Genomic DNA, 13,759 nt, shown 5'->3' on the forward strand with positions numbered 1-13,759 from the left:
AACTAAAATGGGAAATTTTTATGTGATACTGGAACACTATCGCATGGTATAATGACAAATAAATAGGCAAAAAGGAGGGAAATAACAGAATTTGGAACTGCACCACCACATTGTAAGCAAAGTTATCCATTCTAATGCATTTCTCCAATGGGGATGGAAGACACATAAAGGGAATATAATGAAATACGATGCAGGAATACGAAAATTTTATATTAAAAAAACAATCGATGGATGCAGAGAATACATATGTAACGTCATCTAATAGGCAAGAGATACTTCACAGCATGAATCCCGTTTATTACCATAATCAACGAGTTTCATTTGGATCAAGCATGAATCCCGTTTATTACCATAATCAAAGAGTTTCATTTGGATCAAGTGACTTGTTCAATGAAACATGAGTGAGGAAACTGCAAGTTCTGTTGCACAATTTCCCTCGAGACAGAACCAAGAAACAAAATCATCGAAACAAAATCAAGCCTCCTCAGTTTTAGGGAGGCCCTTAAACTTGAAGTTGTCTGCATACGCCTTCACCTGAAACAAGAAATACAGTTAGATACTTCCTAAAATTCAAGGGAGACAAAAACCAAATTATTATATAGAATAATCATTTTGTGCATAAAACATTCCAAGAATGCAAAAGGGAAATTAAAAAAAAAGCCGTAATAGAAGATAAAATAAGATCCAGAGGACTGGTCACTAACTAAGAAAATTTCCATCTCAAGGACAGGAAACTCCTCATTACTCCATTTTTTCCTTGACATATTCTGCGAAAAGAGGGAAGTAGCCAATGTCCAACTACTAAACTTGCAATGGACTACACCACTCACATTTCTGTCAATGCCATCAGAAAAAAAAATTATCTACTATTCCGTACACAAAGCTTGTGCCAAACAAGTTTGATCTGTTTGGCCAAGAAGGTAACCATGGCATGAATTTGCAGAAAGAAAATGAGAGAACTGTATAACTTCAATTAAACATTTTGTTTAGGAAAATCATCACTTAAGGTGGCTAAAAATCAATGGAGCCAGAAACTAAATTTTTTATACAGGTCCTTCAGGAAAATGCAAAAAACAAAAAAGAAGGAAAAGGAAAAGAAACTGTTATCGCATGAGTGGAAATAGCTTCAGAAAATAAGAAAGAATCACATACCCTCAATAATGGCGTTTGCTGCTTTTTAACCTACAGATGAGTTCAAGAACTGTCGTTAATAGGTCAAAGGGAAGTCAAAATTTAAAATTTAGAGATAAAAGAACTTGCTCCCATCATAAAAAAAAAGATCTGTTCTGCAAGTAAACTAACAGTTATAGTGCTACTAGTCTTCTCCAATAACAAGATATGCAAGCACAAAACCATTTAGAGCTGGAAGGTAATATCTGTAATTGAATGGATATATCATATATATGTCTAGCTCTACTTCCCCCTTTTGGAGGATGAATATATGCCCAAGTTCTCAAGAAGCGCAATGAAGGCCTAAAACGGTCAGTTTCTGTTTGTGTTATACTAAAAAGAACTCGGACAAAGTGAGGACAACTGCATGAAAGTCAAGCACAAGCTGGGAAAAACTACAAAATATATTTAAGTCAAAAGACAAGGAAATTCATTTTAAGCAGCATAAAGAAAACAAATAATACATACCACATAATCCCAACCATGTCTCTCTGCAAAGGACTTTGCAGCTTCTTCGCTGTCAAAACCCAGTGTTGAATCGCCAACATGGGCATACGGGTCACCAGTTGAAGTCCAGCCCATCAATGGATTCTCCCACCTACAAACATATCATGAAGAGGAGCTATTAATCATCTAATTGTGGTAACAAAATAATCATTGAATAATTAAGTGAGAACAAAAATAAGTTTATTTCAAGGCTCGACTGAGAGAAGACTTGAAATATCAGTCCAAGAAAGACACCACCTAGCTAAAGCAACACAATTTTCAGGTTTTACAGTAGGAATGCTAAAAAAAGGTTCAAATTTTGAAAGAAGTGTTATCAACAAACAGAGATTCACTGATAATCTGAAAATCATTAGCTGGTTATTATTGTAATTTATTCTTTATAAAAAATAAGCTTCATTTGATATCAAATTTAACAAGATTAGTATAAGTCTGTTAACGGTGCACAATTCAACATGAAATCATTTGCATAAGTATCACTTCCAACGCAAAATTCATATTGTTCAGCGAAAAATCCAGGTGCACAATATTACACTTTGTAGAAAATACATATAAAACCTATCTACCCACTAAGAACCACATCAGAAGATACAACACAGAAAACTAATATAATCAAAAGCAAATCCAAAGTCTATAACCATGAACACAAATCTCTTTCATTAGGAACTATAACAATGAAAAAAGCCATACTTTTGTGTGGACACAAAGTTGATTTTCCACTTCCCAACTTTCCCTGATCCTTGCTGACTCGCAGTTCTTGCAGGTGAGTATATTACAACCTGTCATGTATACCCACAAACGAATAAATTCCCAGCAATGATCAATTTAAAGTAGAAAAATACTTGGTAACCATGTAAAGCTTGTGGCTTTCAATAAAAAATAACAAACAGAAAGTCCAAGCCTCAAAATTTGCTATTTTCATACAAACTAATGAATTGGACATATGCCCAGTGCCCTAAGTCGATTGATAAGCCAAAACTCCAATTGGGTTACGTGCTCCCGTTGAGAAATTACTTGAAAATTATGAAAAGAATCCGAATTGAATTTCAGAATGAAAACGAAAAGGATCGTACCCTCCTGCGAAGATGCTCGTCTGGAATGCCAGAGACCTTCCCGATCTCGCCGGGCATGTACTCAACCAAAGCGTCGGCCGAGAATGGTCTGGACCCTGAGGCAACCGAGGTTCGGAGAAGACGAGCATGGCTCGATAAGCGTTGCAGAGAGCTCGCCATCGCCAGTGAAACGAATCTAACGGAAGAACCAAACTCGCGCGCCTGTGAAATGTAAAATGGCAGCTGAACAACGAACACAAAAATGAAAATAGAATGTTTTATTGACAGTGTTCTGTTGTCTTTCAACTATTTTGATAAAAATTGCTGCTTCCCTCTTTTAGTTTTCAGTATACAGAAACTACCCATAGCTTTATTGAATGGTTGTATTTATGGGCACCCCAACATTATTTTGAAAATGCTTGTGGCATGTTTGTGACTGTTTTTCACAACTAAAAGCCTTTCTTTATGGTATAGAAAACTTACAAGTGCTTATGAATTACAAAAGTTTTTTTTTGAATTTAATAAAAATTTCAACATTCTTCTAATGGAAGCGCTTCTTAAAAAGCGCATATGAACATGAGTGTTTTTATAAAATATTCTCTCATTCTTACAACTTTATATGGCCCAATAACATCACATTTGCAACTTATTTTGACCAGATTAAAACAATTTAACTTTAAAATAAATAAATAAAAACTTTTATACACATAACACAAAATTTACATTACATTTGTCACGTCATCAAATAACAAAAATGTAACATTGCGTATGACATTGCAATGTCTTAAAGATCATATACCAAACCAAATCAACGCATGTCGCAAACTTGAATGGTGTAAAAATGTGATTTGATAAAAGAAATAACACCAACAAAAAAAATTATAGGGGTGTAAACCTACACACTGTGGAAACGCGGGGGTCTAAACTTAATTTCCAGAAACTGAAGATCCATTGGTATTCCCTTAGCATTTACCATTTGGTGGGTCCCATCCCCGCAGGTCCGTCTGTCCATCTCTCAAAAGGAAAGGCCGAGGCACACAAATCCAATGGAACTTAACAGTTTCTTCTTCTAATATTCATTTTCAGACAATATCTACACTTGAAGAACAAACAAAACAATATATAAACTCCGCAAAATTCCCAATTTTCGAACTTTCGAATAATTCAATCATTCTCGGTTGCCCACATTTCCGGTCAGCTTCTCAGTAATTTTCTCCGATCCGGTACACCTCTGCTACCCATCTCTCTTTTTTATTTTTAGTTTTTGTTTATCTGCGACTTGCCATAATTTCAAAATTTAAAATTTCACACTCATTTTATTAAAGGAATGATGAGCTTTCGTTTCTGTTATTTTTGGGTGCAGGATTTGCCGATATGCATTGCCAATTCATTTCATGGATTTGATGTGAATTTGCTTAGGTGAGGGACTTGAAATTAAACTTCATTTACAAATTCAGGATTTCATTTGATTTTCACAAAAATAAGAAGATACAATTGAGGATAGCTTAATATGAACAATTTTTAAGCTTGTAATTGAAATTTTGTTGGATACCCAATTGGAAAATGTGTTGCCTTTTTGTGTGAGTACATTGATAGCTTGTGTGAGCATATATAGGCACTCTCTGAGTCAAAATTTGAACTTGAACATGTGGTGCTTTTTCAAGTAATGGAATGTAAGTTAGTGAGGAATTCAATTCAAGGTAACCTAAAGCAGGGCTTTTAAATTTGCTTTTTTTGATTTTTGTTTTCTTTTGAGAGAGGGGAGAGGCGAAATTACAGTAAAATGCTATTTTGTTGGTCTCTTAAGCATTTGATCATCTATGAAGTGCTGACAGGGTGCAGAACTTAACTGGGCAGATATCCTTCTGCAAATTTTTTGGACTTTGGTTGATGGGTGCTCCTAAGCAGAAGTGGACTGCGGAAGAAGAAGCAGCCCTTAAAGCTGGAGTACTTAAACACGGGGCAGGCAAATGGCGCACAATACTCACAGATCCAGAGTTCAATTCTATCTTGCATCTGCGTTCAAATGTTGATCTCAAGGTATCCATTTTCAAAACTTTAGCTTAGCGGATGTTGTCAAGCTACTATAGAAGAAAATAGGATTGTAGGGTTTATTATTTGATCTGGTTCAGTGCTTCTGTTTGTTGCACCCTAAAACTGTACTTTACAGCTTCATGCTTGATTTGGTTTCCAATATTAGATTTTGTGTTTTTGTTTATTCATGTTTGTAGTTGTTTCCTTGGATAGGACAAGTGGAGAAATATAAACGTGACCGCAATATGGGGGTCCAGACAGAAGGCTAAGCTTGCACTTAAAAGGAACCTACCAAATCCCAAACATGATAATAACCCTTTGGCCGTGAGCACTGTGATTCAAAGTCATGAAGAAATTGTTGATGCTAAGCCTCTTGCCATTTCTGGTGGAAAATTGCAGACTACTGAATCAAAACAACCAATTGCCAGGTTAGATCACCACTGGTTTATGGATATTGTTGACTTTACTTCTTTCATTCTACGACAATAATTGGATCTGAAAACTCTTGAAGTAATTGGATATCGATTAAATAACCGGTTAGAACTAAGTGAAGACTATCAACGTGGTTGATACATGAGGATGTTCTGCGTACTATTTTGTGTGGAAATCTTATGATTGAGTTAATTCCTCCTACGTTTACAAAAATAGATTCCAATAAGAGTCCATATTTCGTCCTTAATTTAAAATGGACAAAAATATTATAGTGATGTCATGCTATCATCTTTTTCTTAACATGGTTATTGACTAGTTCTATTGGAAACTCCTCTGGTTGGTTGTAGGTTGGATCACCTTATATTAGAGGCTATTACAAATTTGAAGGAGCTAGGGGGTTCTGACAGAGCTGCCATTGCTATGTACATAGAGGTATATATATACATTTTGTGAATTCTTCGAGCATAGTTGTGGAAAGCTTTCCTCATATTTGCTGTATTTTTTATTATTTTGTTTTCAATCTCAACTTGCTGGGATTTGAAACTCTTAACATATTGCTATACATCAATGACTTATTTACTTGATCTTTGTCAGTCTTTTCAAAAACAATGACAAAATCTCACCCAACTGGACAAATCAATGGAAAACTGGGAGTGTGTGTTGTGTATGTATTTGTCATGTTGCTTAGTTGTCTTTGGAGACATTTTGACGTATCATTTTTATGTCGTAGGAGCAATATTGGGCGCCTCCAAACCTTAAAAAGCTACTCTCATCAAAATTAAAGCATATGGTTGCCAACGGAAAACTGATTAAGGTAATTAGTTTCTCAAGTTTAGATATCTTAGAGTACATTTACTGTAGTATGTGTGGACTGGACTGAGATCTCATATGTCTAATTGAATGAAAAAACGCCTGCAAGCTTGCAAATTGGTCCATTTCAATATTTGTTAGATTTTTAAATACTGAAGCTCTATAATATGACAGAGATATTTAGGTGATAAGACTGACAATTATGGATAATTAGGACTTGAGAATATTGGTTTGTGTACTAAGGTACTTAATGGGAGAGAATTTTATGATAAGGAATATATATCTCAGGAATGGATCTTATTTTTTGGTCTGTGTGTTGAAGGTAAAGCATAGATACAGAATTGCACCAAGTTCAGCTTCTTCTGAAAAAAGAAGAAGCTCTTCAATGTTGCTCTTGGAGGGAAAGCAGAAGGATTCTTCAAGAGCGGATAAGAGCAATGTCAACATTCTTACTAAATCTCAAGTGGATGCAGATCTAAGCAAGATGAGAAGCATGACTGCACAAGAGGCTGCTGCTGCTGCTGCCCAGGCAGTTGCAGAAGCAGAAGCTGCCATTGCAGCAGCTGAAGAAGCAGCAAGGGAGGCAGAGGCGGCAGAAGCTGAAGCAGAAGCAGCACAAGTTTTTGCCAAAGCAGCAATGAAAGCATTGAAATGTAGAAGACTTGGTAAAGTTCTCTTATGCGATTTCACATCATATGTTGACCTTTAACATAGAATGTCAATATACTCCATGAGTTCTTCTTTTAAGATGCTATCCTTGCATCCTGTGAACTTGAATTTTGAGAGAGCTTGGCCAATATTTGGACACATGCAGCCCCTACTTAAAGGTGGTAGTTGCTCTGTGTAATGGCCCCGCTAATGCTTATTGTGCAGATGAATTTTTCTTCTACTATTTATTGTGATTTAAGTTCAAAAATTATATTTTTCATGCTAAAATACTTCAAGATTCATAATTTCTCGCTTATATTATCATATAAGGGATTCATGTCAATCTATATGGAGATTTATTTTGTTAAAGCTTCATCAATTGCTCCTATCCATGCCTTTTTATACTTGTAATTCCTATTGACATCTTTGCAAATTTTTGCAGACCTTGACATGAAACTCGCACATGGATAACTCCTTTTTGAGCAAGAACTGTGCATGGGATAACGATATGCTGGTGCAGCAATGGCTTCATGTGTCAGTTAGTGTAAATAGGTTGTGTTTGTAAATCTGTGACATGAGAGCTCCATCTGTGAATTTCCTTTTTTAACATTTCCAGATATCATTTTGTACGGAGCTTATTAGGTGTTCTGATATTCAGAATTAAACAATGAGGTAAATGAGTAAAAACTGAAGGAAAGAGAGATTTTTCATGCCAAGGTATAAAAGTACGCTTTGCAATTGTCGCTCTTATTTGATTGAAGAGAAAAAGTGCTAGGGCAAATGTACTTCAATTTCATGGCCATCTCTCTCTCTCTCTCTCTCTCTCTCTCTCTCTCTCATTTTGCATAACATCAAATACAAAGAAATATTTTCCGAAGGAAAAAATAACATGAAGTTTAAGTTGTTGACTTTCTTTGGGGCGTATTTTGGTATTTACATTAAGAGGCATCGGCAGCAAACGAGACACAGCAGAACCTTAGTAAATACTTTTCCTATATACACAATGACAAAAAGGGGCTAAATAGAAATATGAGTTGCTTACCCTTCTAAAGGGATCTGGCTTAAAAAAAACCTCAATTTACTTCTGCCCAAGTTGAAAGAGGAAGACCATCCCCTGCTTCTTTCCTTCTTTCCTTCCACACTTTCAGTATTTCAGGTGCTGAGGGCAAATCTGAGTCATGAGAATCATCAACATCTTTATAAATCAGTGCTTCAATTTCCTCATCAATTTCTGTTGAGTATTCACCATCTTCATCAGAAATATAATCTGATGACCTAGACACTGTCCTTGTAACAGCATCAACATCTCTTCTGGTGCTAGCATGATTAACAGAAAATGCATCCAAAGGAACATTGGTACTCTTATCAAGAGGCTCCCTCCTAGGGTTATGGCTACCATCAATCGATTCTAAAGAATGATTTGGCATAATTCCATTACCATAAATTTCCTCATTATCACCATCCAAGGATGATGTTTCTGTGGCTCCACTGCCAAAAGGGGCGGAACTTGATAAGCCTCTTGATCTGTAAGACCGACAAAGACGAAGCAATGATCTTGATAAATTTAAGACGGTGGCTTCCAATACTACATCACAATTGTGTAGAGCATCCAACAGTTTCTCTAAGCCATCCCGAGTGATTGTGTCTCCATTTTTCTCGAAAAGGTCTGTCCACTGTCTTTCGCTGACTTGAAATGGAGCATGAGCCATGGCATTGACCAGGGTTACAGCTCTCTTATAATCATGTTGAGCTGTGGCTTGAAATACCATTTCGGTAAAGATCAATGGATGGGGAATTTCTCCAGCTTCCAAACTTGTGTCAAATGCATGCTCTAGTAGATAAAACTGCATCAAAACAAAATATGAACTATAATAAGCTACGCTGACTCATCCTATAAACATTTGTCTACGTTTTTTTTTGTCCCCCAACAGTTATTATATTTACTAAATACCTTACCAAGTTCTTGGCTTTCATTGGAAACAAGGTAATTTAGTGAAAGGATGAACACTATCACTGGACACCAGCCAAAATATCTAACAGATATACTCCTTTTGATCCTAAAGAAAGAAAAGAGTTCCATGTACAATACAATAGGTGGATGTAAGAAGAAGAAATAAAAAACTATTAGCTATATATTTTACCTTCCCACTTCTGGATGCTTTCACAAGTAGCGATGCATGTTTAGTTTGATCTACTTGATATCCAGATAGAGCCATCTCCTTGTACACATATTCAAAGTATTCCCATTGCAGAGCGCTGGCAGATGCCTTGAGCATTGAGGTATACGTGTACTGATCAGGGACAACCAAAGTACCACCACCTTCTAGTGAAGAATCAGACTCAGCTCTAAGAGTCTTGATTTCTTCAAACAATTCTTTAGCTTTGAAAAACATATCACTACGTCCAAAGACTTTCAGCATTGTATTTATGGTCCCTACGTTGGGGGCACAACGGTTTTTCATGTGTTTAAATATAGATATGCAACTATCAATATGCCCACCCTCCATGGAAGACGTTATCATGCCTGTGAAAGTGACCTCCAAAGGTTTAGTGTTTGATACATTTTTCATCTTCTCTACCTGCAGGCAGATAGGTCCACCATAAGTATAACAGAAAGATAGGTCACGACCTAACATAAAAGAAACTATTTGACCCAAAAAAATGGAAATGTCAGTGGCCTAACCTTTTGACAATTATCACAACATCCATTATTATCCAAGTTCAGCACAAGAAACAAGTAAATCAAAAGAAACAAAAATACTGAATTCTGTTTTGGACAACTGCAAATTCATGCCTTTACAATAACCTTCAAATAATACAAGTTATCTAATGCCATTTCTTTATGCCAATATCTACCTCAATAAAGTTTGAACGCCTCATTCCACAAATGAAAACTTGTTAACAAGGTAGACATTGCTTACGATGTAGAACGACATATTTCTAATTAAGCACCAAAAACCTCTCTTTGTAACTCACAAAATGATCACTATTATAAACATACGTCCTTTAATAAGAAAATTAGAACAAATTTGTTACAGGGGCAAGTCCACTTAAGAATATTCAAATTAGGTACACAGGAATAACAAATGAGTCTGACGGGTAGGTTTCCTAGGCAGCTCCTTAAAATACTAAATGTAACAAAGTCAGCTTAAAGAATGGCCATCAACTATGTTCATGACAACTATGTTATAAATTGATTGTCCATGCTTTAATTCTTGATGCTCTGGAGAGCATTGATAGGTGATACAAACATGTATGACTTGTACGACAAAAGCTCCTATATTGCAATAAATCAACCATATGGCAGGAAGTGATTGAAAAGAAAACAGGACAGGACTGATGCAAGCAACTGAAGACTCTTTACAGATTGAATCAGACATGGTTAGTATACCACACCTAAACAAATAAAGCCAGTCACAGTAGATCCAAACTCCATAGACAAAGAAACTTACCTCTACCAGAGCATCCTGCCACCTACCATTGTTGCAAAGGCAGCAAGCTAACTCATAATATACACTGCCTGTTCCAACCACTCCCCTTTGTTCCATATCTCTAACTGCTTCCACAGCTTCGTTGACTTTTCCTTCACACCAAAAAGCTCTGACAAGAACTGGGAAATAGCATACCGTTATGTAAGAGGGACCAAAAATCATACATCCATCTCAATACTGGATGAGATACTAACATAACTACCTTTGTAGTTAAGAGCTTTTGGAGCTTCACCGCTGTTTTTCATTTTCCTGAAGAGCTCGTGCACAAGGTCATACTTTCCAGATTGCAGCATTACCTTCAACAAGAAGCACCTAATGTTAGAGTCGAATACAAATATCATTTGAGGACACAAAGATACATGTGTGGCAATACTAGAGAGAAAAAAAAAAAGATTAATTATTTTTCAAAAGAAAAAGGATAAGATGAGAATTGAGATTTGAAAAATATCTGTTCAAAGGTGGGTAAATAAGACCAAAGATCCAGAAAGCAATCTGGAGATGATTTAGTTATGTGCATCGGAGACTAAGGATGGTCCAACAGAGAAGACTGCATTGGTAGCAAGGGTATGATAACTAGAGAGGTAGTGTATGACTTTGGACAGATCCTAGTGGCAGAGGAGACTAAGCTTCTTGAAGTAGGATTCATATAGCTGACCCTAGTTATTTTTGGGATAAAGTTCAGGTTGAGGATCCCAAGCTCCTCATAGCATGTAATTCCAAAGGCACAACGGAATCTTAATTTTAAATTAAAATGATACATCAGTATATAGTTCTTTCATGATTACTTATTTTAGTTTACACCATATATTACCCTTTTAGATTGCATTTGGATGTGTGAATTCAAAACAAGGATCTGGACTTGACCACTTAGTTTAAGGTTTAGAGTAATACATATATTTTACTAGCAGTATAACTGAGAGGTAATACAAGTATTTTAAATACAAGACTGAAGTTTTAATGTTTAATATACTTTCATGGTTTGAACCTCTGAATCATATTGTATTTATATATTCACGAAAGTCATAACAACAAGGACCTATGTTCGGACTATTATGTGTTAAGACATGTTGCAATCCAGGTTATTACCTCCATAGCAAGTCCATAGGTTGCTCCATTAGGTTTCAGACCACTCTTTCTCAACTGGTTAAACACCCAGGATACACCCTTCCACTGATGGGACTGAGCACAAGCATTCAGTAGCTGGCAACCAATTTGAAAGAGAAATAGAATTGCATCAACGTGCGGATTAAAGTATAACAAGGAATGACAATTGAAATACACAAAAATACTCTCTTACAGCATTATACACAATGACATCGGGTTCAATGACAGGGTCCCAGTTCTTGGGGAACATATTTTTATTGCTTCTGAAAGGTCTCTGTCTCATGCTTTCAATAATTTTCAACAATTCCTTCAGAAGACCAGTTTGACCAAGTGTAACCGTAATGCTATGGTAGGCAGCAGCATGAGGGTATATGTGGAAATCTCCCTGAATGAAATGGTTGTAAGAATTTATCCAACAAAAAATGTATAAACTATCAAGGAGGATTTGAAAATATAAGGTTACAAAAGAACAAGACATTACAAGCATCAGATTGAAAATGTGAACAGCTTCCTGGGGCCTTCGTGCCTTCCCAAGAATTGCCAAAAGTTTTGTGTAAACAAACCTACAACATGCATCAATTTGTCAACAAGATGAAAAAGAGTAGTTTCAATAGGTTTGTCTAGAATTGTAACCGAGTCAATAGCATTACATCGAGTCACACACCAATATGCACATTAATAAAAAAACAAAGTTTTAAAAAAAAGTCTGTAGAAAACAGATTATGGAAGCTTTGTTGGTATAGTTCACGGGCCAAAAGTTGTTGCCTATATCAAAAGCACTACATCATTGCATCTCATCCTATCCAATATATAATTATAGAATCATCAAAGTTATACCAAACCATGAAAAACCCACTTGAGAGTACTCTAATCTTATGTTGAGTTTGTGTCTGAATAAAAACAATGAAGTTTATTGTTTGCGTGAGTGGATTGGATAACAGGTGAAATCCCACTGCCAAACCTTATTCAGTAGCAGCTTTGCTTCTCAATGTGGCTCTGGGCCAAGAGAAATATTTGCTTTGGAATCAAAGAAATGCCAGAAACAATGGCAAAAAAAAACTTTGACATGTTGAATGACATAATTGGCAAGTATGATAATCAAGTTTCTTTCCACTATTCATTTTTTAGAAATTCGAAGACCCTTTAGTAGTCCAATTTGGGTGACATTTGCCAAACTCCCAAATGGAAACATTTTAATAGTGCTTGAAACATATAACCAAGGTTTTCACCACATAAAAATACCTGCTTTTGCAATGTTTATTGCCCTTATCATTGTATACCCATTCCACAACAGCCAACGAATGTTTCCAACATCCCTTAGCACCGAGCCCTCCAAGAATCTTAAGCATCTGACCCTCAGTGAACTGCAACCCTGATTGTTTCATCATTTTTGAAAGCTTCCAGTCCTTCATGGAAAACTCTGTAGCACTAAGTCTGCACCAGAAAACCACCACCACACACACCACCAACCAAACAAAAAAAAAAAAAAATCCCCAACTTAATAGTACAGCCTTCTAAAACCAATACCAATCCATCTAAAACCAAAATCCCAATACAAACCTGTCAACAAGAAACTGAATCACCTCGCCCTCGCCGCGTCTCCTCCGCTTAGCCGGGTCCCAGACCCTATTTTCACTATCCAACCAGTCTTCTGTCAGCTCAATATCATCATCCAAGACCCATTTCAAGTCCTCAAGCTTCCGAGCCTCGAACATTTCCCTCAATGCTTTCAGCTCCTCCTTCTTCAGCTTCCCTCCACCATACTCTGCACTCGTACTCGCAAGCTCTCGGAACCCAATTCTCTCAATCCCCTCCCATGGCCGCCCAACCATGGATTCACCGTCACCAGTCTTCGCTTTGACCGCTTTGGTGAAGTGCCTGTACTCGCGCTTGAGAGTTTGGAAATGGGTTTCGTCCGCCAAGGCTTGTTTATGGGACAGAGAGAGAGGTGGGGACGACGGGTCGGCCTTTGCGAGGCGATTGAGCTTGCGGTTGTGCTTTTGAATTTCTTTCTTGCGGATGGTGTGGACTATCTTGGGAGTTGGGTAGATGCCTCCATTGTTGAGCCTGCGTTTGATTTTATCAGTGTCTGGTTCGAATTTGGTATGAGGGAGTTGAGGGAGGGATCCTTGCAGAGCTTCCATGGCTGAAGTTGTGACTCTGTGAAAGTGTAGCGAGTTGTGAGCGTTTAGGCGCTAAGGTTTTTGTGAGCGGTTTGGACAGCACTGGTGCTTTTTGACCGTTTATACAACATGGCGCCAACTTGGCTTACATGTCAGCAAACAAATGAGTCCATCATGCCACATCACCAGGCTCAAACGGATTCTTTAACGGAGTTGACAACGTGGCTTAAACGGAGAGTTTTTGGATACCTAAATTGAAATTCGAATCATAATTCGAGGAGCAAAACAATAACCACGCCACAAGAACTTGTAGTAGAAATGATCCACATTGTGAGTTAATGGTCGTACACTAAATATTTTTTATTGTTTATTTTTCTAGCAAAGCGATATT

At 36.9% G+C, this 13,759-nt stretch overlaps 3 protein-coding genes across 7 annotated transcripts; 1 reads left to right on the forward strand and 2 right to left on the reverse strand.

Annotated features, from left to right (window-relative positions):
* Positions 1-189: 189 nt before the first annotated feature.
* On the reverse strand, positions 190-3,041 carry FRO1 (NADH-ubiquinone oxidoreductase-like protein). Of its 2 annotated transcripts, XM_008239573.2 has the most exons (5): positions 2,748-3,037; positions 2,365-2,453; positions 1,639-1,768; positions 1,153-1,182; positions 190-534 (listed from the first exon to the last, which is right to left on the reverse strand). In XM_008239573.2, exons 1-5 carry the CDS (start codon positions 2,904-2,906, stop codon positions 475-477), a joined length of 468 nt encoding a protein of 155 aa, XP_008237795.1. In that variant the 5' UTR covers positions 2,907-3,037; the 3' UTR covers positions 190-474. The 2 variants fall into 2 exon arrangements, with proteins under 2 accessions (XP_008237795.1, XP_088899961.1); XM_089043835.1 differs by lacking the exon at positions 190-534 and having other exon boundaries at positions 1,163-1,201; positions 2,748-3,041.
* Positions 3,042-3,771: 730 nt separating this feature from the next.
* Positions 3,772-7,388, forward strand: TRB2 (Homeodomain-like/winged-helix DNA-binding family protein). 4 transcript variants are annotated; one of them, XM_008239608.3, is made up of 8 exons: positions 3,772-3,949; positions 4,090-4,145; positions 4,584-4,766; positions 4,974-5,188; positions 5,540-5,624; positions 5,923-6,006; positions 6,325-6,667; positions 7,093-7,388. In XM_008239608.3, the coding sequence occupies exons 3-8, from the start codon at positions 4,617-4,619 to the stop codon at positions 7,119-7,121; spliced, it is 906 nt and encodes a 301-aa protein (XP_008237830.1). In that variant the 5' UTR covers positions 3,772-3,949; positions 4,090-4,145; positions 4,584-4,616; the 3' UTR covers positions 7,122-7,388. The 4 variants fall into 4 exon arrangements, with proteins under 4 accessions (XP_008237830.1, XP_008237807.1, XP_008237815.1 ...); XM_008239585.3 differs by having other exon boundaries at positions 3,774-3,949; positions 4,562-4,766; XM_008239593.3 differs by having other exon boundaries at positions 3,808-3,949; positions 4,553-4,766.
* A 116-nt stretch (positions 7,389-7,504) lies between these two features.
* On the reverse strand, positions 7,505-13,468 carry DG1 (Tetratricopeptide repeat (TPR)-like superfamily protein). The gene is given in 10 exon segments (XM_008239628.3): positions 7,505-7,773; positions 7,775-8,494; positions 8,792-9,229; positions 10,103-10,260; positions 10,344-10,437; positions 11,228-11,341; positions 11,439-11,630; positions 11,727-11,808; positions 12,488-12,679; positions 12,806-13,468. Coding segments are annotated over 10 exon segments (2,619 nt in total). The 5' UTR covers positions 13,390-13,468; the 3' UTR covers positions 7,505-7,728.
* Positions 13,469-13,759: the final 291 nt, after the last annotated feature.

The sequence above is a fragment of the Prunus mume genome, linkage group LG1 (assembly GCF_029339155.1).
Source record: "Prunus mume cultivar Tortuosa linkage group LG1, ASM2933915v1, whole genome shotgun sequence".
In the NCBI taxonomy this organism is placed as follows: Eukaryota; Viridiplantae; Streptophyta; class Magnoliopsida; order Rosales; family Rosaceae; genus Prunus; species Prunus mume.